The sequence below is a fragment of the Cannabis sativa genome, chromosome 2 (assembly GCF_029168945.1).
Source record: "Cannabis sativa cultivar Pink pepper isolate KNU-18-1 chromosome 2, ASM2916894v1, whole genome shotgun sequence".
In the NCBI taxonomy this organism is placed as follows: Eukaryota; Viridiplantae; Streptophyta; class Magnoliopsida; order Rosales; family Cannabaceae; genus Cannabis; species Cannabis sativa.
In genome coordinates, this window is record NC_083602.1 from 16,750,081 (window position 1) to 16,777,547 (window position 27,467).

General features: G+C 31.6%; 2 protein-coding genes across 5 annotated transcripts; both read left to right on the top strand.

Annotated features, from left to right (window-relative positions):
* The first annotated feature begins 2,679 nt into the window (after positions 1-2,679).
* Positions 2,680-17,616, top strand: LOC133034803 (rho GTPase-activating protein 7-like). 4 transcript variants are annotated; one of them, XM_061110200.1, is made up of 23 exons: positions 2,680-2,914; positions 3,057-3,248; positions 4,275-4,311; positions 5,137-5,213; positions 5,427-5,497; positions 5,580-5,658; positions 5,776-5,923; positions 6,025-6,144; positions 7,081-7,158; positions 7,329-7,384; positions 7,464-7,533; positions 8,503-8,590; positions 10,392-10,632; positions 10,751-10,972; positions 11,315-11,665; positions 13,491-13,540; positions 14,044-14,104; positions 14,186-14,269; positions 15,147-15,260; positions 15,338-15,507; positions 16,112-16,184; positions 16,755-16,961; positions 17,093-17,616. In XM_061110200.1, the coding sequence occupies exons 2-23, from the start codon at positions 3,195-3,197 to the stop codon at positions 17,267-17,269; spliced, it is 2,628 nt and encodes an 875-aa protein (XP_060966183.1). In that variant the 5' UTR covers positions 2,680-2,914; positions 3,057-3,194; the 3' UTR covers positions 17,270-17,616. The 4 variants fall into 4 exon arrangements, with proteins under 4 accessions (XP_060966183.1, XP_060966182.1, XP_060966181.1 ...); XM_061110199.1 differs by having other exon boundaries at positions 2,701-2,927; positions 4,260-4,311; XM_061110198.1 differs by having other exon boundaries at positions 2,701-2,914; positions 4,260-4,311.
* A 7,456-nt stretch (positions 17,617-25,072) lies between these two features.
* On the top strand, positions 25,073-27,046 carry LOC115721294 (uncharacterized). Its single transcript, XM_030650566.2, has 3 exons — positions 25,073-25,276; positions 25,662-26,339; positions 26,571-27,046. The coding sequence occupies exons 2-3, from the start codon at positions 25,733-25,735 to the stop codon at positions 26,693-26,695; spliced, it is 732 nt and encodes a 243-aa protein (XP_030506426.1). The 5' UTR covers positions 25,073-25,276; positions 25,662-25,732; the 3' UTR covers positions 26,696-27,046.
* The last annotated feature ends 421 nt before the right edge of the window (positions 27,047-27,467 follow it).

The following is a 27,467-nucleotide window of genomic DNA, read 5'->3' on the forward strand; positions in this document are numbered from 1 at the left end:
AACACAAACTGCCCAAAAACACGAGGGCGGGCCGCGGCATGCTCCAGAGCATGCCGCGGCATCTGGGTGCAGAACCCAGAAAACCAGCAGCAAACCTTCGAATTTCAGCCCAAAAACCCAATCTTTCATTGCAAATTTCTCAACCAAAACACAATTTGCACATAGCATTAATAGCACATACTAAATACTCATTTATCACATGACATGCATCAAAATCTCAGAATTCAAATTGCTCAAAAACACCCAATATCATGCTTAAGATTAACAAAACCTAAGCTCAAACTCAAGAACTTCAAAACCAAGTTCTTCAAGCCAAAACCAGCAATTAGACACTAAATTTCACACCTGAAATTTCAACCTAGAATTACCAATAATCTCAGCCCAATTCATTAACAAGCATACAACAATCTAAACTCAAATCCAATCCAAGATAGCTCCAAATTACCCAATCATGTAGCAAGAACAACCTAACCCATGCATAGCCAAAATTAACAAACTTAAACATGTTTCTATCACAATATTCAGCCAAGAAACATAAATTAAAAATCAAGAAAACTACCTCAAATACTTGCACAACCAAGCCTCAAGCCTCCCAACACCTTTCCTTCAACCAACAACTTCAAATCAACTAATTCTTCACAAATTTAAGCTTTGAAAATGGAAAGGGGTGAAAGAGAGGAAGAGGGTTCGGTGAGAGAGAGAGAGAGAAAATCAGAAATCACAATTCATTTTCTCTAAAAATCCAATAAATTCAATTTACTCAATAATGGTCAAATGACCATTTTGCCCATAGGCCTATAAAACATACATATTCCTTTTTAAGGGCATAAATGCCATTTCACACTCAAATATTGCCAAATAAATTTCAGATTATCATATTATCAAATAAAATGCCAAATAATCAATTCAATTTACATTTCGGGCCCGAACCCGGTTCGGCCCGAAATTCCCGGGTGTGACTATACCGCGCCAACTTGTCAGAACACACCTGAAAAGACAACATAGGCATACTATATAATAATATAGTTCTATTAAGCACGTAATTAAATTAATCTCAACAATTTACCCTTCTCGGGTCATAATTACCAAAATGCCCCTGGCTCACCAACGGGGTCTTTAACATGTTAAATTTCATATAATTTCACATATATTGAACTATATAATAATATAATTCCTCAATTAACTCATAATTATCTAATTAGGGTTTTGCTAATCCTTTTCTTAATTCTGGGTATTACATCTATACACCAGTAGAAGCTATAGATTCCATATTTATGTTCAGCACTCCCACTCAATCATACTATCATGTTCCCAAAATATACGTAGCACCCTGACCTAAAAGTAGGCTTAACTAATAAATCAAAGAACATGAATAACACTCCTGAGTTGAGCCTAAGCATATCAGGATTTAGATTCTTTTAATCTTAAGATCAACTACTGATATTGACTTGGAAAGATATATATAACGGTAAGTTTATAATATCTTAACTAAGTTGCAATATCGGTCCAGTCCAATGTATACTCCATACATTCAAACTAGTATACTTTACTAATGTCCTGAAAAAAACATAACACTTACTCCAAGTGTAAGTACACATCATCGCTGATTATCACATTAGTGTAAATCCAAAACACTGATGAAACAGGGACTTAGTCTTTTGATTCATATGATCACAATCACATTCCACTGTGTTGACGATACTGTAATTGTGAATGAACATATGATCTGGATTTAACTGATTTTGTGTGTAAATGTAAAACATATTAAACCATTAGCGTATAAAATTCATGCAAACATAAATCACTTCAAATTTCTTATATTGATAACTAATTAGATTGTTAAGAGTTTTATTTAGGGCATAAAATCCAACAAGCGCCACCTAAGAAGAGAAGATTATAAAGTTTGACAATTAAGAATAACCAAGCTAAAAATAGAGTTCATGCGTTGATCACTACGTATAGTCTCAACACACAACATACTATCGGATTCAACCACTACATTGTTCCACTTATTACTCTATTTCCCAATTAAGTTTAATTTCTTTTTAAAGATAATTCAATCTAATTCAATAAATATTATATGAATTCGATTCTAATAAATATTAATTTCAGAATATTAGATGGTTCTTGATCAAATCTATCATATTTACCAGATGCATTTACATAAAATCAATCCAATGATTGATTCAATTTTGCAAAATGATAGGGATTAGATCTCTTAGCAAATTTAATATCCAATTTATAATCCTAATCTATATACTTAGCGAAAATAAAAAATCTATTTTAGGAATATATATATATATTTTTAAGGAAAATATGACATATAGTTATGATTTCTATAAACGACCATTTTTTTTTTGGTAAGGACGACCATATGATTTTTTGTATAGTAATAAAAATAAAAAAAGATTACCAACTTTTAGCCCACCATAATGGCCAACCATCGATCAATTACACCTCTAATAAAGCAACGAATTTATTTTAGAAAAATAAATAATTAAATATGTTAAAAATAAAAAATATAAAACACACGACTATAATCTCAGAGAACTGACGTGTCATCTTTTTATTGGGTAAGCTACAAAGCTTGACTAAATCTTGACTTCACGCAACCAGATCCTTCTTCTCCAAGTAGGTGAAAAAGCAAAGACTATGTTCTGTCTCTCTCTTTCTCACTCGCCCACATATTATATTTTAATAACATTACCATATTACTACGACAACCACTATTGCTTTCTACCTAATCCAATAAGGGAAAATTAGAGAGAAAATTAATATTTTCTACCATATTAATTTTCCGGCAAAATTTTCTGAGCTAACCCTTTTAATTCCGAACCTTGTCTCACATTCCCCCCTTTTTTTTTGTCTCTCTCTCTAAATCAATTTCAAGAGATAAATATGGCGAAAAATCAGAGTAAGATACTGTGGTAAAATAATTACGGTTGTTGTTTTATTTAATTCTTATCTGTTTATCTATCTGTACAATCGAACCTTAAGCTTGCTTTCTAGGGTTTTATTGAATCGTTCTGAAAACTTCTTTTTGTTCTTGTCTTCAGATCGCTTCGATTTTTAACGTTGGTCTCCGATCTACTAACGATTATCATCAATGTGGCACTCGTCTCGGCCGGGTTGACTCATTGTGAACTCACTGAGAGGTCTAAAGGTTTTTTGACATTCAATGGTAAGCGGAGAAAATGGCAGCTTCTTTAGCGACTTTCGAGCGTCCTCGACCAGTTGCTCCTAATACGGTATCCATCTCTCTTTTCTTTCATTTGTTTGGTTACTGAGAAAATGAACTGAAGATTGACCGGAAAGTGTTTGGATCTTATGGCATTTATACTTTACTTAGTTTAGTTTGATGGAAATTGACCCTAGGTTTAAACGAATGTGGACTGTGTTGTTCGAACTTGAAATGCAGGTTGTTTTTTTCCTTTTTATATCACATAGTGGGGACTGGGGAGTATGCAAGCTTGTTATGCTTCTAAATGAAATATATACTTGATGACTTAATTTCCTTACTCATTTTCGTAGTTAGGGAAAGAGAGGGAGATCATTGTTTGTTCCTTGTTTTTTTTCTTAAAGTTCTAAATTGCATTTTATATAAAGTTTATGATGAGACTGAGGAATAGTTCAGGGCACATATCATGATGATTCTAAATTGTGCGATAACTTGTCCATAATTTAAGATTTTATGTTTCAGCTATTCTGATAGTATACATTTCCTTATTTTTTCCTCTTGATGGTATACATGTCAATAATTTAAGTTTAATTTTTCTGCTATTCTGACAGTATACATTTCCTTATTTTTTCTTCCTGAAGATGGAAAGAAATTTAAGCAACCCTGGTGCCCAGTTTGGAATTTGTATTATGCTCTAATTTCTCCGTAAAGTTATCATAAGTTCAGAGTTTGTGCGATGAGTTTTCGCTCTATAACTTCATGTAAACAGTTACCAAATTCAATTTGAATCTATTTTGCAACACTTCAATTTTTATAGTTGTTATGTACAAGCTTTGTAACTCTTAGATGTGATCATTTTGTTTTGTCTAATGTAAATTCAGTCACTTGGCAGTTTCTTTGAATGTGATATATTTGTTTGGTTTTTGGTTCTTCTGTTGTTTTCCATTGGAGTTTTTGGAATGCTGTTTGTTAAATTTATAGCTTATTGTGTTTCATAATTTTCTTGTTGCATTCTATATCTTTGTGCTTGCTGTAAATATGAACTCCCCCCTGCCTGCCTTTGTGGGCCCTTTACTAACAGATGATGATTCAGCAGGTTTTCAAGAGTGGTCCACTTTTCATATCTTCAAAAGGTTGGTAAACAGTTTTCTCCTTCCCTTAGTGTATACATTTCCCTAGAATATTTCTTTTAAATTGTTCTAATTGGGTGCATGTGCACAAACACATTATATTTTGTTCCAATCAATAATTTGGTTGATCTGTTTATGGCACTCATTGAACTTGCTTTCAGATTGTCCAACATATTAGATTTTGGAAGTACGAACAGTCCTTTATAAATTTATCTATACATTTTAAAAATGCTTACTAAATTGTCTATACGTTATCTCTGTAACGTTTATCAATAAATGCTGCCGTTTTCATATAGGAATGATGTTAAATGTTTCCATATAGAATCCATAGAATTTTAGTATTAATCCTTTGTATGATTCAATTATTCTACTTTTAGATTGGCGGGATATATTAATTAACAAAGTAAGGTGAACAAAATGATGCAAGTTGCTTCGGAGAAATGCCATTGTATTGAAATGGACAATGTAACTGAAAATCGTTTCCATAAGCTCTAGAAATGAGTGACGAAGATGTGACATGTATTATGCCTAATGTAGTAAATTGCAATGCTTCTGCATTTGAATGTTTGATATGTGGACAATATGGTAGTTAGGGCGTGTGCTGTTTTTTTCCTTTCTTTTTCAATCATCTTACTGTTTATGTGCTTTTTAAATTGATTTTTAATTTAACTAGACGGCTCATGGTGTAGTAGAGGCATTTACTTCTTACGTATATGGATATTTTATGATCTTTAAAAGGAAAAGAAATATGCCTTCTCTGTTAATGCCCTCACATAACATGGTCACCTTACGACTTACCTTCTCAATTTTTATTTGTTGAAATTTCAGGAATTGGCTGGAAGTCTTGGAAGAAGCGGTGGTTTATTCTTACACGCACTTCTCTGGTTTTCTTCAAGAATGATCCTGTTAGTGCTACATACTTTATCCCTTTTATTTTGGTTACTCAAGTAGTTGTCAATTTTACTGTGCATGTTTGGTGAGAAACAGTTTGTATTTTTATGCAAGTTTTTTGTTGTCGTTGTACTTAGCTTTATTTCTATAGTATTATAATGCTGAGTTGGTGTTCATTTATATGACAAAGTAATACAAGTTATAAACTGTGTGGTATGTATTTATAGAGTGCACTTCCGCAAAAAGGGGGTGAAGTAAATCTTACATTGGGTGGCATTGACTTGAACAATTCTGGAAGGTATGTGAAAACAATGGAATTTTATTAGTGCTACGCTGTTGCTTTTGCTGTATACTCAATCTTTGCAACTTGTTTCTTATAGTGTTGTTGTTAGAGAAGATAAAAAGCTGTTGACAGTTTTATTTCCTGATGGGCGTGATGGCCGAGCTTTTACCCTTAAGGTGATGCACTGGACTATTAGATTTTTGTTTTGTCTACTCTTCTCTGTAAGAGCAGTGTAAAATGTACTGTGCTACTGAGAAATTATTTTCATGTTCTCTTACTTTGTCAATTTTCAGGCTGAGACATCAGAAGATTTATATGAATGGAAGACTGCCCTTGAACATGCCCTTGCACAAGCACCAAGTGCTGCCATTGTTATGGGACATAATGGGATTTTTCGTAATGACACAAATGACACAATGGAAGGGTCTTTCCCTCATCAATGTTTGTACTTGAGCAACTGATACTTCTTTTAGTTTTTCATTTAGTGATGGTATTAAATTTTTCGAGTTCCTTTACTTATGAATATTCCTTGTTTTTTATAGGGAAGGATAAGCGTCCTGTTAAGTCATCAGTTATTGGACGACCAATTTTGCTTGCATTAGAAGATATTGATGGAAGTCCATCTTTCCTTGAGAAAGCTTTACGGTTTTTGGAAAATTTTGGTCAGTTGTTTTTTCAACACCATCAATGACATTTCAACCTTTATAAATATGTAGTAGAAAATAATTACATGTATGTTACTATGGTAATGCAGCTTAACGGCTAGGTCCATATCAGCTTCAATTTATATGATATTCTCTTTCTTTTTCTAGGTTTGCTTGGCTTTTTTATTTTTTATTTAATAAATATTTTATGTTTTAAAAGGTCATAATTAATTAGGTAGAATCTTTTATCAAGATTTTTCTTGCAAATTGGACACTGATATTAAAAGGAGAAGTTAAGAAGTGCATTGTTTTCTCATCTATATTTCATACATTTTACTATATTCTCTCTCTCTCTCTCTCTCTCTCTCTCTCTCTCTCTCTGTCTTAGCTTCTGTAACTTTCCTGAACTTTTTGTTAAATATAAAGATGTAAAGAATAATCCAAAATCCCGATATGGGATATCGCTTAGATAATTATAATCTGTTCAATAGGAAGTTAACTTAGGAACACCAAGCCAAGACTGACATGGATAAACATTTTGTACTGTTCTCATATGCTGTTTATTGCTCGCGTGATTTTCATTGGTTTGTTATGTGGCTTCATGACCATAAGTGAAAGAGAACTACTATTCTCGTACTTGAAAAAAATTGAACACCAAGCCAAGACTGACATGGATAAACATTTTGTACTGTTCTCATATGCTGTTTATTGCTCGCGTGATTTTCATTGGTTTGTTATGTGGCTTCATAACCATAAGTGAAAGAGAACTACTATTCTCATACTTAAAAAAAAATTGAACTTTACCATTTTGATTAGCATCGTTTTACTCATACGAGAGCTGTGTTTAGCTTATTGAGAGAGTTATTTTGGTTTTGAATTATTCAATTTGATCGATCATAGAATTACTATTGTCTTTCAACAGTCACCAAAGGCTCTTTTTTTGATAAGCAACAGGTACTAAAGTTGAAGGAATTTTACGACAGTGTGCAGATGTTGAGGAAGTAGAACGAAGAGTACAAGAATACGAACAAGGTATTTGCTTCAGGCTGGCTACAATATTTCCACGATCTCTTGTTTGACTGCAAGAACATTAAAAACATCTTTCAAGAATTGATAATTTGTTTCTAATTTTGCTTATGATCTTGGATTTTTTATAAACATACAGTCCTAACTGAAATTGTACAATGTTTTGTTGTTTGTAGGCAAGATTGAATTTGATCCTAATGAGGATGCTCATGTGGTTGGTGACTGTATTAAGGTATTTGTTTCAAGTAATACTATCTGTGACAATTATGCTTTATCCATTGATTTCAATAATCACCAAGTCCCGTTGGCAGTATGTTCTGCGAGAGCTACCTTCTTCTCCAGTATCAGCACCTTGCTGCACTGCCTTGTTCGAGGCATATAGTAAGTTCTTACTTTTTTTGTTCATTTTATATTTATGTTTCATGTTATCTTTCTTGTAATAGCTTAAAACAAAATTATAGTAGCTTAAAACACTGCCTTGTTCGAGGCACATAGTAAGTTCTTACTTTTTTGTTCTTTTTATATTTATGTTTCATGTTATGTTTCTATTATGTTTTTTCTATAATAGCTCAAAACAAAATTGTAATAACAAGAAAAAAGATAGACTGAAGTTCTTGGCTTCTCAAATAAATTTGTATACCATTTCCAAGTGGCAATTTAATAGGAAGGTACTGTAATTAAAATACATTAATCAAATGAACTAAAGGAAAGTTAAAAATACGGCATTTTCAACTTTAGAATAGTTTTATTGATTGTTGGTAGAATTTGTTACTTCCTCTTATTAGGGTTTATCAGCAATAAAATATTTAATTTTTATTGTTTTTGTTTACCTTATTTTATTTTCTATACTTTTCATCTTATCCCAACATTTTAAGATCTTCTCATTTTATTCTTAAAACATGTTACCAGGCAAGAACATAGTATTGAAGAAAGGCCTTAAATGTATTAATCCTTGATTTAAGAATTTATAATTTATGTATTGCTTTATTATTATTATTATTATTTATTTATTTATTTTTTTGACAAAATGCATTGCTTTATTAATAGTTGTTAAATTTTACAATTTGTGATAAAACCAAACAAATTGTGGCTTTATGAATACATTATGAAGAGGGGTTTGAAGATATTCCTGAGAGATTGCAATTTTATTTTGTAGAGTTTGGCTATTGTATTTTGCTCTTTGTTGCTGGGTGAATCTTTATTTATTCCTCATTTCTAGTTAACTCATGATTAATAACACAAGTAGTTTCGTTTCAAAGAAAAAAAAAAGAAAGGATTTGCACATGTGAATTTAGGTGAATTACTATCTATTTGCTTATGTGGCTTTGCATTTTTTTGCTTCGTTTTCAGAAATTGATAGAAAGGAAGCTCGAGTGAGTGCAATGCGCTCTGCAATCTTTGAAACGTTTCCTGAACCAAACCGCCGATTATTGCAAAGGTATCCCTCTACTCCTCTCTTACATGATATCTCAATGGATGCCTAGTATTCCTCTTCAAAAGGTAAACTTTGACTGTAACTAAATTAGGTGTCTTCATATCTATTTCTTTCACAGTATATGTGATAACTGAAATGATATTCATCAACACTTTGTTGGTTTTTATTTATATAAATTTGGAGGAGATTTTTTTTGGGAAAACAAATTCTTAGAAGTTCTTCATTTCATGGTTAATTATAGTATGGTAGACTAGAGTAGACATTTCACTAAATGTCAACTTTGCCCCTTGCCTGGCGTGGTGATAAAACCAAGTGAGAAAAGGAAAAAATATATAGAAGCGGAGTAATAACTCATAGAGAGTCATGGAATATAAACAAAAAAGATGAACTAGTGAGAGGAAATTTGAATTTTTTATAATTCCATTGACATTTGCCTAAGCAATTGATATAAGAAGAATTATTTGGCAGATGTGAGGGCTTAATTTTTGGTTTTTTTTTTTTGTGATGTTTGAGTTTAATCAAACTGTTCTTAGTGCCACCATTTTTGTTGTTGTGTTGGTTTGTGATGATGCCCGAATGTATTTTCCCTTTCTTGTTTAGGTTTATTGTGCATGTATAATCTGATAGGTTGGGTTGAAGTTTGTTAAATTTTGGGTTTCATTTGAGTTTTCTGGTTTGAAAGCTTCAACGAGATGAAGTCAAAAATAAAAATATATTAGTTTTAATATTAGTTTACTCATTTTTTTTTTATTTAAAATCAGTTTACAAGAGGTTTGCAGCTGGTACTTTAATTAGACCTTTGAACAGGGAAAAAAATATCAATTAAGGAGTAAATGGAAAAAACAGCATGTCTCTGAGAATCTTTTATTCTTACCATAATAGCCCACAAATTTTCTTTAATTTATTTGAATTCTTGACGGAGAACAAATAAAAAAAAGAAATGAAAACTAAAGTAATAAGTTGGAGTATTATCGGAAAATACTTTTGCTGCCTGAAAACTATTTCTGTACATTAATTGATATATATCGATGGGCATATTATATGTAATCTTTTTGATGAACCCAAAATATCTGGCTATTTTGGGATATATTGGTTACACTACCAATTTTTTATCTTATTTATATATTTTAATTTTTTTTTATTAAAGTTATTTTGAATTATTGTCACATATATATGAAAATCTAAGATCAAAAATCATATATAGTCTTTCTTACAAGATTGAAAACTGTGTTTTGATTAAACAAAAAATATGAATATTGAGTATCTGTAGACTGTAATTCAGGTGTATATATATTTATAGAGGTGCTCTATTTACTTGTTTTCGTCTTCATAAACATTGATTACTATTCTATTTATTATACTCTCTATTACTAATCTATATTTCTTATTATTTTCAGTAAAAATTATTTAGCTTGATTCCATGTGATACGTGTCTAATTTTATTGTTGTAATTGTTCAATTTTATTCTCTTTGAAGATTTTTTTTTGTATATTTAATAATATATATATGGTTTTTTTTGAAATTTCCATCTAGATTTTCCAAAAGATATTTTCCATAACATTATAGTGCCAATATTTTCTTCCGTGGTTTGTACTACCTGCTTGCCTATTCTCCAATTTTGACTGTGGAGTGACTTCTGCTTTAATGAGAAATCTCCTGCTGCTTGTGATACTCATTATGTACTTGGAATTTATATTTTTTCATGCTTCATTTCTTAATTACCTTTGTTTAATTTTGTATCTCTACCAACTCTAATTGGAAATCTTTATATGCAAATAACAAGTTAATTATGCCCCTTTTGCAGAGTACTGAAGATGATGCATATTATATCATCTCATTCTCATGAGAATCTGATGAATCCATCTGCTGTTGCTGCATGCATGGCGCCCTTGCTTTTACGTCCTCTATTAACTGGTGACTGCGGATTAGATGATTTTGATGGTAATGGTGATAATTCTGTCCAGCTTCTTGCAGCTGCAAATGCTGCTACTAATGCACACGCAATTGTTACGACACTCTTGGAGGAGTATGAAAACATTTTTGATGTAAGTGGTTCTTATCCTGTTGTCAATCCTTATTTTCTGGCCATGAAGCAAACATTGGCATGAAGCATAATGCTTTAGAAATTAAATTATGTTGCTTACCTATTAGATTTTTATTCAGGATGAAAATCTACAAAGATGCTCAATCTCGGCTGACTCTCGGATTGAAAACAGCGGGAGTGAAGAATCTACTGATGATGAAAATATTGATATGAAAGATAATGGTTATCATGATGCGGAAAATGAAGTAGATCCAGAAACAGATGATGATCCTGAACGTGTACATAGTGGGAAATTAAGTGAAAGCAGTGGTTATGCTGGCAGTGATCTCTATGACTATAAGGTCAACTTTGTTTTCTCCATTATATTATGCTCATATACATGATTGTCTTACAATAAACAAGTATGCGTCCCTAGATATAAATATGTTTTAAGTACATTAATTTTGTATGTGTTGAATGTTGTGGAGAATTTTCTAAAAATAACTGTCTTTTAAGAAAAATTGACTAATTACTAAGGTTTCTGTTTAAATATGCATCTAGTTGGCCAGTATCCCACTCAGTAACTTAATGCTATGTTCTGCTGCGACCAAAAGAAATATGTTGGATCACTTAGGAATTTACGATACATGCAAGTTACTTCTATGAACATTTTAATTGACAAACACTTCATTTTATGTACACAGACATTTGGGGTTGATGATTCAGATGTAGGTTCACCCAAAGAGAATCATGCTTCTGCAGAGGGTTCAAATTTATGCGTTGATCCCCAACAAGTAAGAGATCCAATAGCTCAATTGATAGAAGAACAAGGTGATCAGAAGAAAGGTAATGAAAACTCAAATGAGTTGGATCATCCAAGTACTTCACCAGCTGGTGAATCTTACCGATCAATGGGGGAGATCCTATCATCAATGGATCCAGGGCATCCCTTACCTTTGTCTGGTCTTGAATCAGGTCCTGGAAAGGCTATGAATAAAGTCAGTGGTGGTACCAATCATAATTCAAAACGATCAACATTCTGGGGAAGAAGCAATGTGAGTACCGTGCTTGATACCCTGTACTTCTTACATGAACTATTAGTGTTTCATGATTTGTTTTGCAGTTATCAATGTGTTATAAAATCAAAATGGTTTTTTTTTTTTATTTTTCTATTTTCTTTTCTCATTTATGCATCATTCTCTACTCTAGAAAATAATTTTATTTATGGTAAAGATTGAGTTATTTGGGTCGTGCTGAAGCTGTATAGGTTATTATTACTATTCTCTTATTTGATTCATGTTGCATTTTTAAAATTCAGTAATTGTTGATTAGTATAAATTGTAATGCAGTATGATACATATAATTAACTAGGCCATATGTTTACTGATTATAGGAGTAAGACATGCCCCAAGAAATAGACCATATTTTTACACATGCTGACATGGCATATTACGAGATTGAAATTTAGTGTAATATTTGTTTCCATAATGGTTACATTGCATACTTGCTAATATTTTCTTTGTTTTCAGAATAAATAAATAAAAATTCTTCTTTTTCATCCTTGTCTCTCAGTAAGCAATAAAGCTGTATACCTGTATTTGGTCAGCAAGGGGTTAAGTGTGGATAAGAAAAACACACAAAAATAAAAGTCTAAAGTGGGGTAGAAGTAGAACTAGTGAAAGTAGTCCTTAATATGCCTTGATTCTTAAAGTGCAAGTACTTATTCTAGTTTTTCTATGCTAATAACAGCTGTATTCATAGTAATACTAATACTTGTTCTTTTGTGGTTTTTAAATCCATGGTGGTGTTCTTTCATCCATTGTTGAAATGTCACGATTAACAACAAAAGTCTAAGAAGAGTTGGTACAATAAATTAGTCACATAGGAGGAACTAGTCATTAGTCAAATACAGTGTACTTTCTAGTAACTTTTCCTTTTGTTTTTGTGAAATTGGTTCCTCACCCTGCAGTATTGAAGGGAACTATAAAACTTTCTATGTAGGAACATAAGAGGGACTTGAACCTCAAACTTCTTAGGAACAAGCCACATACTTTACCATTTGAGCGTGAGCCACCATTCTTTGGTAGTTACTTCCAACTATGATTTGACAGAAGTTTTGTTGAAGTTCTAATATGAGAATAGTTCCAAAATAATTAAAAATGAGAAGGCATAAATTGCATCAATTTCAATTTGGTAGCTCTCCACTAATGCCGAATTGTATAAAGGAAAATTCAGTTTGAATAAAAATTTCTTCAGGTTCAAATCTCTGTTTGAAGTTATGCTGAATATTATAAATTTGATAGTCATTCTATTATACTGATGCCGTTTAGTATTATTCTATCATTGTTATCTTGACCATGTTTTACTTTCAATTTGCTTTTGTTTAATTATGTGTTTAATTTCTTGTTTAATGAATATCTGATTTCAAATTCCAAAAAAAAATTGTGTATATTGTTTATTGATATATGAATAGCAGTACAACCTTCGATATATGTAGTATTTTCAGTAGACTAAGGAAATATCCTTAAATGTTAAACATATAATCAGCTTAACTGGGAAAGAAATAAACTATATTTACATCACATCCACACTTAACATAAATAGACTGATCGGACCAAATCAATGAGGTTTGATCAAAAACTAAGAAATCTTCCAACACTAGTTTTAGAAATTATTATTTAATTATATAAAAGATTCGGTGTAGCTTGGTTTATTTGACTATATCGTACGGAGATAACTTTTACATTTATTAATGATTGCTCTTGTTCATATGCGTATGCTTAGTGTTTTATTATAAGAAGAGGACCTGAGCAGAAGTCTAAATTTTATGATATTTAATATGGAAAGACATTTAATTCGCTTATGATGGTCTTCTTGCAGGTTAGAAAGACACCATCAATGGAATCAGTTGACTCTTCTGGAGAGGAGGAGTAAGTTTCTCAATTTCGGGTTTCAAACTTGCTCTTTTTTTTTTTTTTTTTTTTTTTTTTTTTTAATTTTATGCAAAGTTCATTCATAATGTTTAAGTATTATGTTTTATGACATCATTATGCGAGTTAGTTTAAAAAGAACTCATGACATTCTCTTAGGAAATTTTAAATCTTTATGTTACTGGTATACTTGTAAGGTGTGTTAATTGTGTTAGCTATGAGGTATAGTGTTGGTTGTTTTTCTTATTTGTAACTTTTGCTACTCCTAGAGTGAGTTGGTCTGATTGACTATCAGTTTCTAAAGGAATGAGATTTTGACAGCAAAAACTGGGCTTTGTCAGGGAAATATATATCTTTTAGTTAAAGAAACTATGTTGGTCATTTCTAAGATCTCTGACTTTAAATATTAAAAAATTATTGTACAGCTTAAGCAACTTCTTGTTGAGTTCTCATCTCTGTTGTATACTTTATTACAAGTAACCAAAATTTATATGATTTTGTAGGCTTGCAATCCAAAGGCTTGAAATTGCGAAAAATGACTTGCAACACAGGATTGCAAAGGAGGTATAATTCTTTCCCTAAATTATTAAATAAAATACACTGGAAGCTGTTGATATCGCTAACTGAATTTGTCACTTATTATAGGCCAGAGGAAATGCAATTCTACAAGCTAGCTTAGAGAGAAGGAAGCAAGCATTGCATGAGAGACGGTTGGCACTTGAACAAGACGTACGATTCTTTTACTTGTTGCACTTTCTTCCCTAGGTTTATGTACAGCCTATCTGCTTTAGAAGTTCATATTCCCTCAGATCAAGTATTTTCCATTGGATATATGCTTGCAGTTTTCATAAAAAAGCATAAGCATATGTTAGATACTGCATTGGTGACAAGGCCACCTTATGCTTAGGTCTTTATGCATTCTTTTGTTTAGAGGAGTTTATGAAATGAAGTGAGGTGTCAAAAGTGTAGGGTGAGAGTGTGTAAGCCAAATTTGTAGTGTTCTTATTGTTAAAGTGGAAAATCTTTACAAGGGTACAAGACAGGCCCTTGTCTTTGTGGAATAGTTTCTCCACTGTTAGTTTTTGTGGGGCATGCTTGCATTATCTTTTACTTTCCAATTTTCCTTGCAGAACCTATATATTCGTGTTTACATTTTTTTAATTTGCTTTGTTTTATTAGCCCGTCCAACCATTGGGGTGAACAAATGTCAAAGGAGCAGGTTATTCTTTTATGTCTCCTTTTAAGCATGCAATTGGAGAATATTTTTTTTTCTTGTTGCCCCTTCTTGAAACAGAAGGGCCTATTAAGTGAGTGCCTTGGTGACTGAGGCATATGAGTTATGCTAAAATAGTTTTAAGTGTCAATATATGCTGTTATGCATTTTTTTTTTCATTTTTCGTGTGTTAATATATGGTTATTTTATTCTGTTTCATATATAAATCAGCACAAGAATAATAATGTCAGTTCTTGATGCTAACATCTTCCTGTAAAAAATTTACATTTACGATCCATCTCAACTTCTGTTACTGGGAATGTGAATGCACCTGTGAGCAACAGCTAGTTTATATATTATGTCTTAAGTCTTCTACCTTTGTAATGACTGCAGGTTTCAAGATTGCAAGAGCAGCTTCAAGCTGAGAGAGATCTTAGAGCTGCACTGGAAGTTGGTTTGAGCATGTCTACCGGACAGTTTTCCAGTTCCCGCAGCATGGATTCCAAGGTTTATGCAGCTCAACTTACTTGTTTCTTTCAAATGCTTGTGTAATACAAATTCTTATTGCTAAACCTGATGTGAAGACAAGGGCTGAGCTAGAGGAGATTGCGCTTGCAGAAGCTGATGTTGCCAGATTGAAGCAGAAAGTTGCAGAACTCCATCATCAACTTAATCAGCAGCGGCAAAATCATTATGGTTCCTTGTCTGATGCATGTGATCGTTATCAACATGTTCAAACTCATAATTCTCAGCAGTGAGTAGAAATTACTCTGTTATTGTTATACTTGGGATGTCAGTGTCTTGGGTTAATTCAGAAAGACTATAATAGGCCCCCAATATTGTAAATATGCTAGGCCTAATAAGAAAGTCCTTTCATGTCATTGATTTTTTTTACCCTATTCTTGTGTGAGTATAATTAGTTATATTCCAGCTAGGTATTTAGTACTTTAAATCTGTGGGTATCAATTAGGCATGTGGGTCCTTATGGATTTGAATTGGGTGAGTGGAAGATGTCTCAAATTACCTCCAACACTTGTACCAGATTTTACCTGTTCAATACAGAAACTCATTCACTCTATCATTATCACTATCTTTCTCTTTCATGCTGATATTCTATGTTTCTGCACTATCGTTTTAAAATTAAGGTCTTGTCAGATTATTCTGAGGTCTTATGGTTAAAATGTTTGGATTGATGTCTATCTCCATTTTTATGCTCTGGAACTTGCAAACATCTTATGTTCACATATCACTATCTCCTTTACACGCACTACATTATACATGACATTGACATGCATTGCTAATGTGGAAGTGCATATTTATTATAAATAATTGTAATTTCTCTCTTTGGTTTTCTGCAGAAGATTTCTTCAGCAAGATTTTGACACAAGTCTTGCTTTCTGTAATCATGAAAGGAAGCAAAGGACTACTGAGGTAGGTCTTTTAAGCTTCTGCCATTTTGTTTAGTTCAGTCAAGAATATATTACCCTAGAATTTGATAATCATTTTATCTTGCTCCTTCCGTTTGTCTTTGTGCTTTCTTCTGAGGCTCCATGGTTTTGCTTAATTATTAGTGAAATGAAAGTAACCAAGGATATGTTTACAGTTAGTGGGTTGACTTAACTGTGTAGTCCTGAGCTGGAAAGAAAGCATTCAAATGATGCACACAAGGAAAAAAGAATGTGTAGTCCTAATTTTAGTGCTTCCTTTGTTCTATTCCTTTCCAGTTATCTTCCTCATTTTGTTCTGTCTGAAATAAGTAAATTTAAAAATTAAAATCCTTTAATGGTAAGGTTTGTACGTTGAAGACCAAACATGTTTTCATTTGTCTAATTTTTAGTCGAGGTGGAGTTAGCGAAATACAACATAAATGTTTCGTAGCAGTTTTCTTAAAAATAGCATAGTTCACCATTATTTTCCCTGTGCCCTTCTTTCTTATCCTTACTTGTAGAAAGTCCTTTTCTCAAATACACGCCAATATTAATCCTAGTTCCTTCCCAACAGGAAAGTTTGTTGGGAACTGATTGGAGAAATATGAAAGGACAAGTGTTGTCATCTGGTAGCATCAACAGGCAGCCAGGTCGGAAACCATTCATGGAATCAACTAGTTTGAGTGATTCAAAGAGTACAGAGGCATCCACCAGTATGTCAGTGGACGATCTTTCAGCTGTTGATTCTGCTGCAGTGCCCTCCACTTCTAGAGCAGCTGAAGTAAGACAGTTTCTCAAACCAACATTTAGGCTCAATTTACTAAATTTGCTGTCTTTTGTATTACTGCTAAGTGACTCATGCCTCCTCTGATTACTGTATATTTCTAATCATCTGCATCCCATTTGTTCTAGGTGGCAGATTATCCAAGACACCCATCTTCTGCTTTAGTCGAATTGACAACGCGACTTGATTTTTTCAAGGAGAGACGTTCTCAACTAATGGAGCAACTTCATAACCTTGACTTGAACTATGGTACAACGTCCGCACAAGACTTTGTGTATAGACCATCATCTCCTCCATGGAACTGATGTCGAGAAATGATGATGCTCACCAAATGAGTCAAGCAAAATAGTTTGACACCTTGCTGTATATCCTTCAATTATGCTTGCATATGTTAATATCCTTTGTAGTGATATAATTCACTGGTTTTTCATATTTAATTTTTTTATTTCTTTGGAGAAGTTGTGTCTGGATCCCTTATGAATAGGTGTTTTGGTCTGTCTGTCTGTTTTAATTTTATTATTATTTCTTCCTTTTGGGATTTGTAAACAGAGCGTTCTTTGATGTGTCTATAGTAGGCGTAAGTAATATTATTGAGCACAATGTTGTAAGAGAACAGTTTGGAATCGATTTGTGCAATGCTCTTATTTTGCCATTTTGTGGAATCACATGTATTGTGTTTTTTTTTTTTTTTTTTAAATAAAATCACTTGTATTGTTAAGTTGGTTAAATAATGGGTTTTATTAGGGTTGGACATCCGATGTACTCTAATTTTTTTTTTTTCTAATTCAATGAGTAATTAGACTTCAAAATCTAATCCTCATCCAATTTAATTAAACATCAAAATCTAATCATCTAATCTAATTAGTAATTAGATTAGATAGAAACTTTTAATTGGACATTTAATTTTTAATATAATTTTTAATATTAATTTAAAAATATATAAAACTAAAAAATACTATTTATTTAAGGGGTAAATACTATTTTGGATCTTGTGTTTTGTAAAAGTTACTAAATTAGACTCTCAGTTTTGTTAAATGACAAAATGGACCTTGTATTTTTCAAAATGGTACAAATAGAATCCTGAACTGTTTTTTTGTCAAAATAAAACTTAATAATAATCTAACCTATGATAAAAATGATTAAATTTTTACATTTGTTTATGTTAGGAATTGTCTTTAAGTTAGTTACTGTAGAGGGTGAAATTTACAATTACGAAATTTGGGCACTAGCAACCTGTCAAGAACAAAGAGAGAGACAAAAGCTCAATTGGGAGCATCGGTGGGGTGTCAGCCAAAGGGACTTCGACGCTCAAGTTAGTACGATTTTAGTAAAAAATAACAAAAACAAAAAATAAATGAAATGTAGATGGTAGCCGGACGGATGAGTGGACAAGCGAACAAACGGACTAAAGGAACAACTACGGTGGTGAGGCTTAAGAGAAGTTTAGAAAGGACGACTGTCTGCTTGAGCAAGTGAGTAGTGTGAGTATCGAATCTTCGATGCCTTGCGTCTACCTTATGATTTTTTTATCGTGTGTCCTCAGTACCGTTGCCTTCCGTCCACGTCACCCATCAGACTCGTTCAAGTTAGTTGCTTTCCTAATTTTAAGGGAACAGTAACTGTCTTTCTGACTGGTTCAATATTTACTTGGTTCCACCCGTTTGGCTGATTGGCTGGGCTCGGACCCGATTGCGGGTGAACTGGCTCATGGCCCATAAGTTCACATGTTTGTCTATTTCAAGGCCTAATGAGTTTGTCTGGCTACTTTATTGGGCCTAATAATATCGGGTTCATTACCGATGGGCCTGTCTGACTTGCATATCGGGCTTCTTAAACATGTTGTAAATATTAAGCAATTTTTTACCTCTACAGTTTGTCCCTCAATGTCCAACGAGAATTCATTCTAGTTGGGGAGTTAATAATATCAAATTAGGTGCTACTGTTGAATAACCTGAGAGTTGGTCAAGTGGTTTACCTGCTTAAGTCAAGCGATGTATGCGTATCTTGCTGTTTGAGATAAGAAAATTGCATGAATGGTTCAAGCATGGCGATTGAGTAGTCCTTGCCGCATGCGGGTATGTGGCTATCTTGGCTGAGTAATATTTGTGTGAATAATTAGTTCTTCAAAGAGTTTCTTATCTAAACTAAGTCATCTTGTTGGTCTAATCAATTAGACAGACGCTTGGATATAAATTGCTTATAAAAGTCATACATTGGGCTAAATAAAAATATTTGGCTGTCTATTTCGAAATATGAGATGAAAAGAGTAGATAGACGTACATATATATAAGGTGTGAGGAAATAGACATTTGGTTACGTAAAGAGATAGATATATATACATATGTTGTAAGGAGATAGACATATATATATGTTGTAAGAAGATAGATATATTGGGTTTTGTGCCCTAAATAGAACCCATTTCAATATAATCAGATTTACTAATTAATAAAAAATAAGAAATCATTCTTGTTGCATGGTTCACATGATTTATTTCATGATTATGTTTAATGTATGAATTCTATTAAGTCCAGAACATATATATATATTTATTCATGATTATAGTGTCGTCAATAAAGTGGAATATAATCATGATTATATGTTCAAAAGTTCAATTCTCATGATTTGTCAGTTCACTAGATTTAGACTAACATGATAATCGACGATAAGGTATACTTACACCTTAGATAAGTGTTATGTCATTTCCAAGGCATTGGTAAAGTTTACCAGTATCGAATGTATGGAGTATACATTGGAAGAGACCGATATTGATCTTGGATAAGATATCATAAACTTATTGTTATATTTTTCTAAGTCAATATCAATGGTTGATCTTAGGTCTATGGATCTTAATCTTGATATAGTTATGTTTAACTTAATTGTATTATCTATGTTCTTCAAGTTGTTCATGAAAGCTAACCAAGGGTTTGTTGGAAATTATTTTACCAGGATCTTAGATCTACTCACAAGTATGTTTATTAACATCCTAAATATGAACTTTCTAAAACGATGAAATAAACACATATAAAGTTTAGGAAACCTTACATTGGTTGCAGCGGAATATAATGACTCCTTCCGTTCAGATATCTAGCCCTTGATTCCTTTCTGTAGCAGAGCATTATCAATATCTGAACTTGTATCTCTTTCTCTGAATCTTTGATGCTGAAACTCCTTTTGCTGAATGTCTTTCTTCACGATCTTCCTCACTATGATTGAGGTATCACTTGCTGTGTGTGGGCACTACTCTCACACTAAGATTTTTGAAATTGAAGAGGGAAGGAGAAAGAGAAGGGTCAGCCAAAGATAGGGAGAGAGAAGGCTCAGTTTTTTTTGAATCAGAAGTGTAGAAATTTAAGTGTAAATTTTCTGAAGCCTTCACTATCTATTTATAGCATTCCACTAGGGTTAGGTTTGAATTATTTGGCATTAAAATAATAAAAAAATCAGTTTAAATTTCCTACAAAAGTGGCTGGCCCTATACAAATGGATTTGGGCCTCACTTTTTGCAATTTTGTAGTTTTATCTTTTCTGCATCTGATTTTCTCAAAAACGCCAATTTTCTAATTCAACCATTTAAATGCAAATTCTAACTATTTAATAACTATAAGTAATTATTAAATAATATTGTCATTTATCATATTTATTAATTGAACCATACAAAGTATCATAATTAACAAATATGCCCCTATAAACTCTTTCTTTACAATTTCGCCCTTACTTAGTGAAAAATTCAGAAATAGACATAGTCTAAATTGAGAATTATAATTGATTAATCAAAACCAATTACATGAGTCTTGCAAGCAATATTATCTCAACTAGTGGGGGGACCATGGGTCTATATAACCGAGCTTCCAATAAGTAGATCAAGAATTTAGCACTAAAATTCACTAACTTATTAATTCTTCGTTGAATCCACGCATGACTTAGAATTGCACTCTCAGTATATAGAATGCTCTATATGTTCCACCATATAGACACATCATTAGTTATCCATTGTTATAATCCTAATGTGATCAATGATCCTCTATATGAATGATCTACACTGTAAATGGATTAAATTACCGTTACACCCTACAATGTATTTATTCCTTAAAACACTTGACCCCGTATAAATGATATTTCAGCTTATGTAAAATGAGTACTCCACCATTTATGTTCGTTTGGTCAAGCTCGAAGGAGATCATCCTTTGCTTACTATTCGCCAGATAGAAGCTATAGATTCCATGTTTATGATAGCGCTCCCACTCAATTGCACTACCGTGTTCCCAAAATGTACGTATCACCCTGACCTAAAAGTAGGCTTAACTAACAAATCAAAGAACACGAATAACCTTTCAAGATTGAGCCTAATCATATCAGGATTAAGATCATTTGATCTAGGATCAACTAGGCGATATTGACTTGAATAGATATTACGGTAAGTTTAATAAATCTAAGTCAAAGTTCAATATCGGTCCCTTCCGATGCATACTCCATGCATCCAACCTGAGCTTTACTTTAACCAATGCTCTGGAAAGAACATAGCACTTCTCCAAATGCAAGTAAACTCTGTTGTAGATTATCATATCAGTAAAACCCTATGTCTGATAAATCTAGGAAACTTTATTCACATAGTCATGTTTACTTTCCAATGTGTTGACGGCACAATAAACAGGATCAAGTATGTGAAAAGGGTTTCAAATGAATTTATACATTATGTACATATAATCATGAAATAAATCATGTGAACCATGCAACATTAAATGTTATTTCTGATCTATATTAATAAGTAAATCTGATTATATTTAAATGAGTTTTATTTAGGGCATAAAACCCAACAGGGTTCTGGCGGATATTTACATCTTGAGAACATGGTAGTTCAATTGAGTAGGAGCGCTGATTATAGATATGAAATCTATAGCTTTTATAAGTATTTAGAAGTGAAACGATGATTTCCTTCGAGTTTGGCTGAATAGAGATAAATGATTGAGATCTCAATTCAGTAATTATATTAGTTTACTGAAATATCATTTATAGGTAGCTAAGTGTTTTAAGGATAAAATACATTGAAGGGTAGAACGGTAAATTTATACTTTTCAGTGTAGATCATTTATAGAGGATCTTTGACTATTAGGATTGTAACAATGGATAATCATAACATATCTATATCGTGGTACATATAGAGCGTTCTATATAATTGAGAGTGTATTCAATTCCAATTCTATAGTGGCACAAGGCGAAATTAATAAGTTAGAGAATTTACTTAGTAAATTCTAGATCTACTTATTGAAAGCTTGATTATATAGGCCCATGGTCCCCTCACTAATTGAGATAATACTGCTTGTAGACTTAGGTGCTGTTTGGTAACACTTTTGTTTTTTTAATTTTTTAATCACAAAATGAAAGTAAAATTTTGTTTTTAAAAAATTTATTTTTTAAAAACAAAAATGCATTCTATAACCACTTTTGTTTTTCAATTTTAAAAACAGAAAACAAAAGTGTGTTCTGTAAAGTTCATTTTCATTTTTATTTTTTGATTTTATTTAAGTCGGGTCTAGGTCTGGGGTCGGATTCGAGTTCAAGTCAAAAGCCGGGTTTAGCGCCAGGGCCGTAGGGAGGGGATTTGCATCCGGGTCTGGTCGTAATCTAAAAGATTGATTAAGAAAAAAAAAACTAGTTAAAAAATATTGAAAGTAATTTTTTTTGTTTTTAAAATTTTGATTTCTAATTATAAAATTGAAAAGTAAAAACAGCTTTATAGAACATGTTTTTGAAAAATATTTTCACTTTTCTACTTTTAAAAACAAAAAACGGATTAAAAAAGTGTTACCAAACGCCACCTTAGTTAATTGATTTTAATTAATCAGTTTTAATTCTAAAATTAGACTATGTCTTATTTATGAATTTTCATTAAGTAATGCTTAATTGTGAAGAAAAGAGATTTTGGGATCAATTTATTAATTAAGAGACTTTGTATGGTCTAATTAATAAATTATATAAATGACAATTTTATTTGATAATTAATTATAATTATTAAATAAATTGTTTTGGCATTTATAAGATTGAATTGGAAAATATAGTATTATTGAAAGAAGAATAACTGGTTGAAATAAAGTGGCAAAATTGTAACTAGAAAGTGGTTCACTTTGTGGTCGACCATTAAGTGATTTTTGCCCAATATTTTTTTTTAATCCATGTAATTCAAACCTAAGCCCTAGATGAAACACTATAAAAGAAACATGATGCTCTCATCTCATCTACTTTGTTAACTTGACTTTCAACCTGCCAAAATCTAGTTTTCATTCTTTGACAACTAGTATATGAGAGAGTTCCTTCCATAGTGATTTCACTTTCTTCATTGTTCTTCCTATTTCAGCCTATAGTGATAGAGTGTCATGCCCACACATAGCAAGTCAAGTACTCAATCATAGTGAGTAAGACGGTGGTAACCAAACCCGAAGTAGAGAAAGAGATTCAAGCTCAGATCTTGTTAATACTCTGCGACAGAAAGGAACAAGGGTTAGAGATCTGAGCGGAAAGAGTCATTATATTCTACCGCAACCAATGTAAGGTTTTCTAAACTCTTATGTGTTTAATTTTATTGTTTTAGAGATATTCATATTTAGAATGTTAATCAACATATTTGTTAGTAAATTTAGATCTTGGTAAAATATTTCCAACAAGATTAATTAATTAATTAACTAAATAAAAAATTTGTTGCATTAAAATACAAAATTTTACTCACCATCGATAATCGCAACAACAACAGAATGCAATAATAACAATAATCAATAAGTAACGATGACAACAATAGTAAATAACAAATTTTTAAACATCAATAATATTGAAGTAGCGACAATGACAATTAAAATTATAATGGTAGATAAACCCACGATAGTGGTGGAAGACTATAAGATTTTTGAGAGAATTTATTTGTGGCTGAATTTTTTGAAATTACATATTTAATATTAATGATTTTTTATTATTAAAAGTATGAACTAATTGTGTTTAATAGGTGTTTTAAACTTGACCCCTAGACCCCTAAAAAAAATTGAACAGTAGACAAATTATGATCTAACATTTAAAAATAGTGTACAAATCTGTATCAAAGGAAGCCCTCCCAAAATGGTTTAAAACATCCTACTTTTTTTTTCGGTGAATATCCTAGTCTTATTTGGCTAATAAAGAAGCTAGACTTGTGTACAAGTAATTAACATATTAGTAATTCGTTTTTTTTAATGTTTTTTTTTTAAGGAGAGACACTTTTCATTGGATATTATTATTAAAAATATTTAATTATAAATTTAAAATTTTAAAATACTAAATTTTTAGATTTTGATCTCATAACAAATAATAGAAGATAAATTTAAATTTTTAATGTTAATACTTAATTTAACTAACTTAATTAAAAAAATAAAAAAATAAAAAAATATTTCTTTTATATTACATAAAAAAATGTTTTATATAAAATATATCTAAAACAAACTCAACATTTTTTTCTAAATAATTTTTTTTCTCTAATAATCTCAGCTCATATAATATAAAATGATAAAATTTTTAAATTAAATAAAAAATTAACATAAAAATTTAAATTTTCTTAATAATACTTATTCATACCCTTATGTCCTTATACTAGGTTAATTATTACGTGAAATATTGCACGTATACTTCGTTATATTTTTAATTTTATTTTTGTTATATGTATTTTTAAAATTTTATAAATAAAAAAGAAACCACTTATTAATATTTTAATTTTTTCAAAAATACAATATTTAAAATTTTAAAAATTTGAGAAAATAAATATAAAATTTAAAAATATTAAAATTGAGCATACTCTTAAAATTAAAAATAACAATAAAAAATAATAAAATTATAAATAATATATTAATATATATTTAAATTAATCTAAAATAATAATAACAATAATACTTATATATTTAAAAAAATCAACCCTACTAATCCCGTTAAATTTAACAAAATATTTTTATATTTTTAAAATATTATTGTTAAACCAATAAAAATTGTTTATTTTATATATAAAAATATATTTTGCTTAATAAAAGATATTACTCGTTTAAGCGATTCAAAAAAATAGATATATATTACTACATGTAGGAGTAGTACTATAGTGTATGAGGTGAATTAATTATAGAAATCAAAAGGGATTAGGAATATGGTATGAAATTAATATGTGGATGTGGTTACCGCACCACACGCAATCCATTCCACAAAAACTCATCTAAAACTATAATCTTTTCCCTTTCCTCCTCTCTTTCTCTTTCATTATCTTCCATTTCTTCCTTCTCGAAATAAAAACTCTCGAGAATTTTCCACAGGTCGGTTTCTCTCTAACTCTAACCCAATGTATTACTTTTTTATTCTTTTTTTCCTTTTCTTGTTTCGCCTTCGCTATAATTTTGTAACGGAGAAACAATTCAAATTTGTCTTCTTTCTTTCTTCAAAGATTTCCAGTGACTTCACTCTACCTTTTGGTTCCTGTAAAAGGAATCAAAAATTGAAAGTTTAAATTCTTGTACTTTTCCTTTCTCACTTTTTATGTTCATATTGGTAAAAATTGTTCTTCCTTTACTTGCAAATTAAAGCTTTTTATTTTTGGGGAATGTTATTAATTTTAAACCATTAAAGTAAAGTTTTCTGGTTTGATGTAACCTATTGTAAACATTTATGTAATGATTATATTTGTGTAATTTCTTTTGGCAGGAAAGGGGAATTTGAGATGTTATGGTGCCTAAATAGTGTGTGTTTAGTAAATGAACTTTTGTTAAAAAAAAATGAAGTCAAATTTACTTGATAACATGCCTTGGCTTAGAACCCAAACAAACAAATTGAACAATGATATGGTTGCATCCATTGAATCCAATACTAGTGATGCACTATTAGTAGAAGACACAAAGCAAAAGACTTCTCTTGATGTAAAATTTTGGAAGTGGTCTTTTATCTCCTTTGTTCCATGGGTGACTCCCCATGGTAAAAAGACACCAACTACTATAAATAGAGGGCTGAGAAAGCGTGCCCTGCCTCGAGGGGGAGTTGACAATGAGCTTCGGGGTGCCCCGGTGCGCTTTAAGCCATATGTGTCGAAGGTACCATGGCATACAGGCGTGAGAGCATTTCTTTCTCAGCTATTTCCCCGGTATGGGCATTATTGTGGACCCAATTGGTCAAGTGGGAAGGATAATGGATCGCTTGTTTGGGACAAACGACCTATTGATTGGTTGGATTTTTGCTGCTACTGCCATGATATTGGTTATGATACTCATGATCAAGCTAAGTTATTGAAGGCTGACTTAGCATTTCTTGAGTGTCTTGAGAGAAAGAATATGACTACTAAAGGAGATGTTCATGTTGCTCATCTTTACAGGACAATGTGCATTACAGGTATGCGTATTGTTACAAAATCATAGGATAGGATGACTATGGTTATGCTATGTTGCATTGTCTTTTTTGTCCCAATTCATAAAATGTACTAAGAATATGAAGCTGTATTTGACTTTTTTGTTGTTGTTACTGTTTGGCTGGTTCATTATTAATTGCAAATAGGTGTGAATGAGAAGCCATAGCTCATGAATTTATGCTTCTGATGTGACGTTTATTTTACATGAATTGCAGGCTTAAGGAATTTACTAATTCCATACCGAACTCACCTACTAAAGCTACAATCAGCACAACCGCTAATTCAGTTTGGATGGCTAAGCAATGTAGGTTGGAAAAGTTGGAGCGTCCAGAAATCCTGATTTATAGTTCTGGAGGCCCAAAGTTAGTACTTGATAAATACCCATTTCACTTTAGAACTTTAACTAGTATATTCTCCTTGTTATTAGCCTTTTGTTTTCCAAATATCTTGTTTCTGTTAGTTCTGTGTAAGAGAAGAAAGTGTCATATATTTGTCTGGCGACTTCTCAAATTAGTCATATATTGTATATAACTTTGTTTATATTTAGATTTCAGAGCTTATCAATGGAGCCTTGCTATGAGTATTTATATCTAATTGTAGGGTAGTCGTAATGGTTGGTGTAAATGTAATCACATAAAAATGTACAGAGACTTTATATGTGTTTAATTTATTATGTAAACATATATTGGTATATATGTGTTTAATTTATTATGTAAACATATATTGGTAGAAGATTATTAGGAGGTCAGCAAAATTAGCAAACCTATACCTTTGTTTTGCTGCTTTTACAGTCATCTGTAAATGTATATATAGTTCATCTTTTCATTTTCAGTGGTATTCTTTTTAGTAGCTAGACACCATATTTGGATGCACAGACGGACCTCTTTTCATTATGTTCCTTACTGCTATTTTGCTTGGATTGTTTGATCAGCTTATGGTTTTGCATTTAACAATTTGAACATAAATTTTTGTTCACCATTTCCTTAACTTTGCATATCATATAAGGTGAATATATATATATTTAGATATATATATATATACACATTGATTTCTTTTGCTTGATACTATAAGTTAAGAGTCAACGATTACATGGTATCTGTTATGACTAGCAT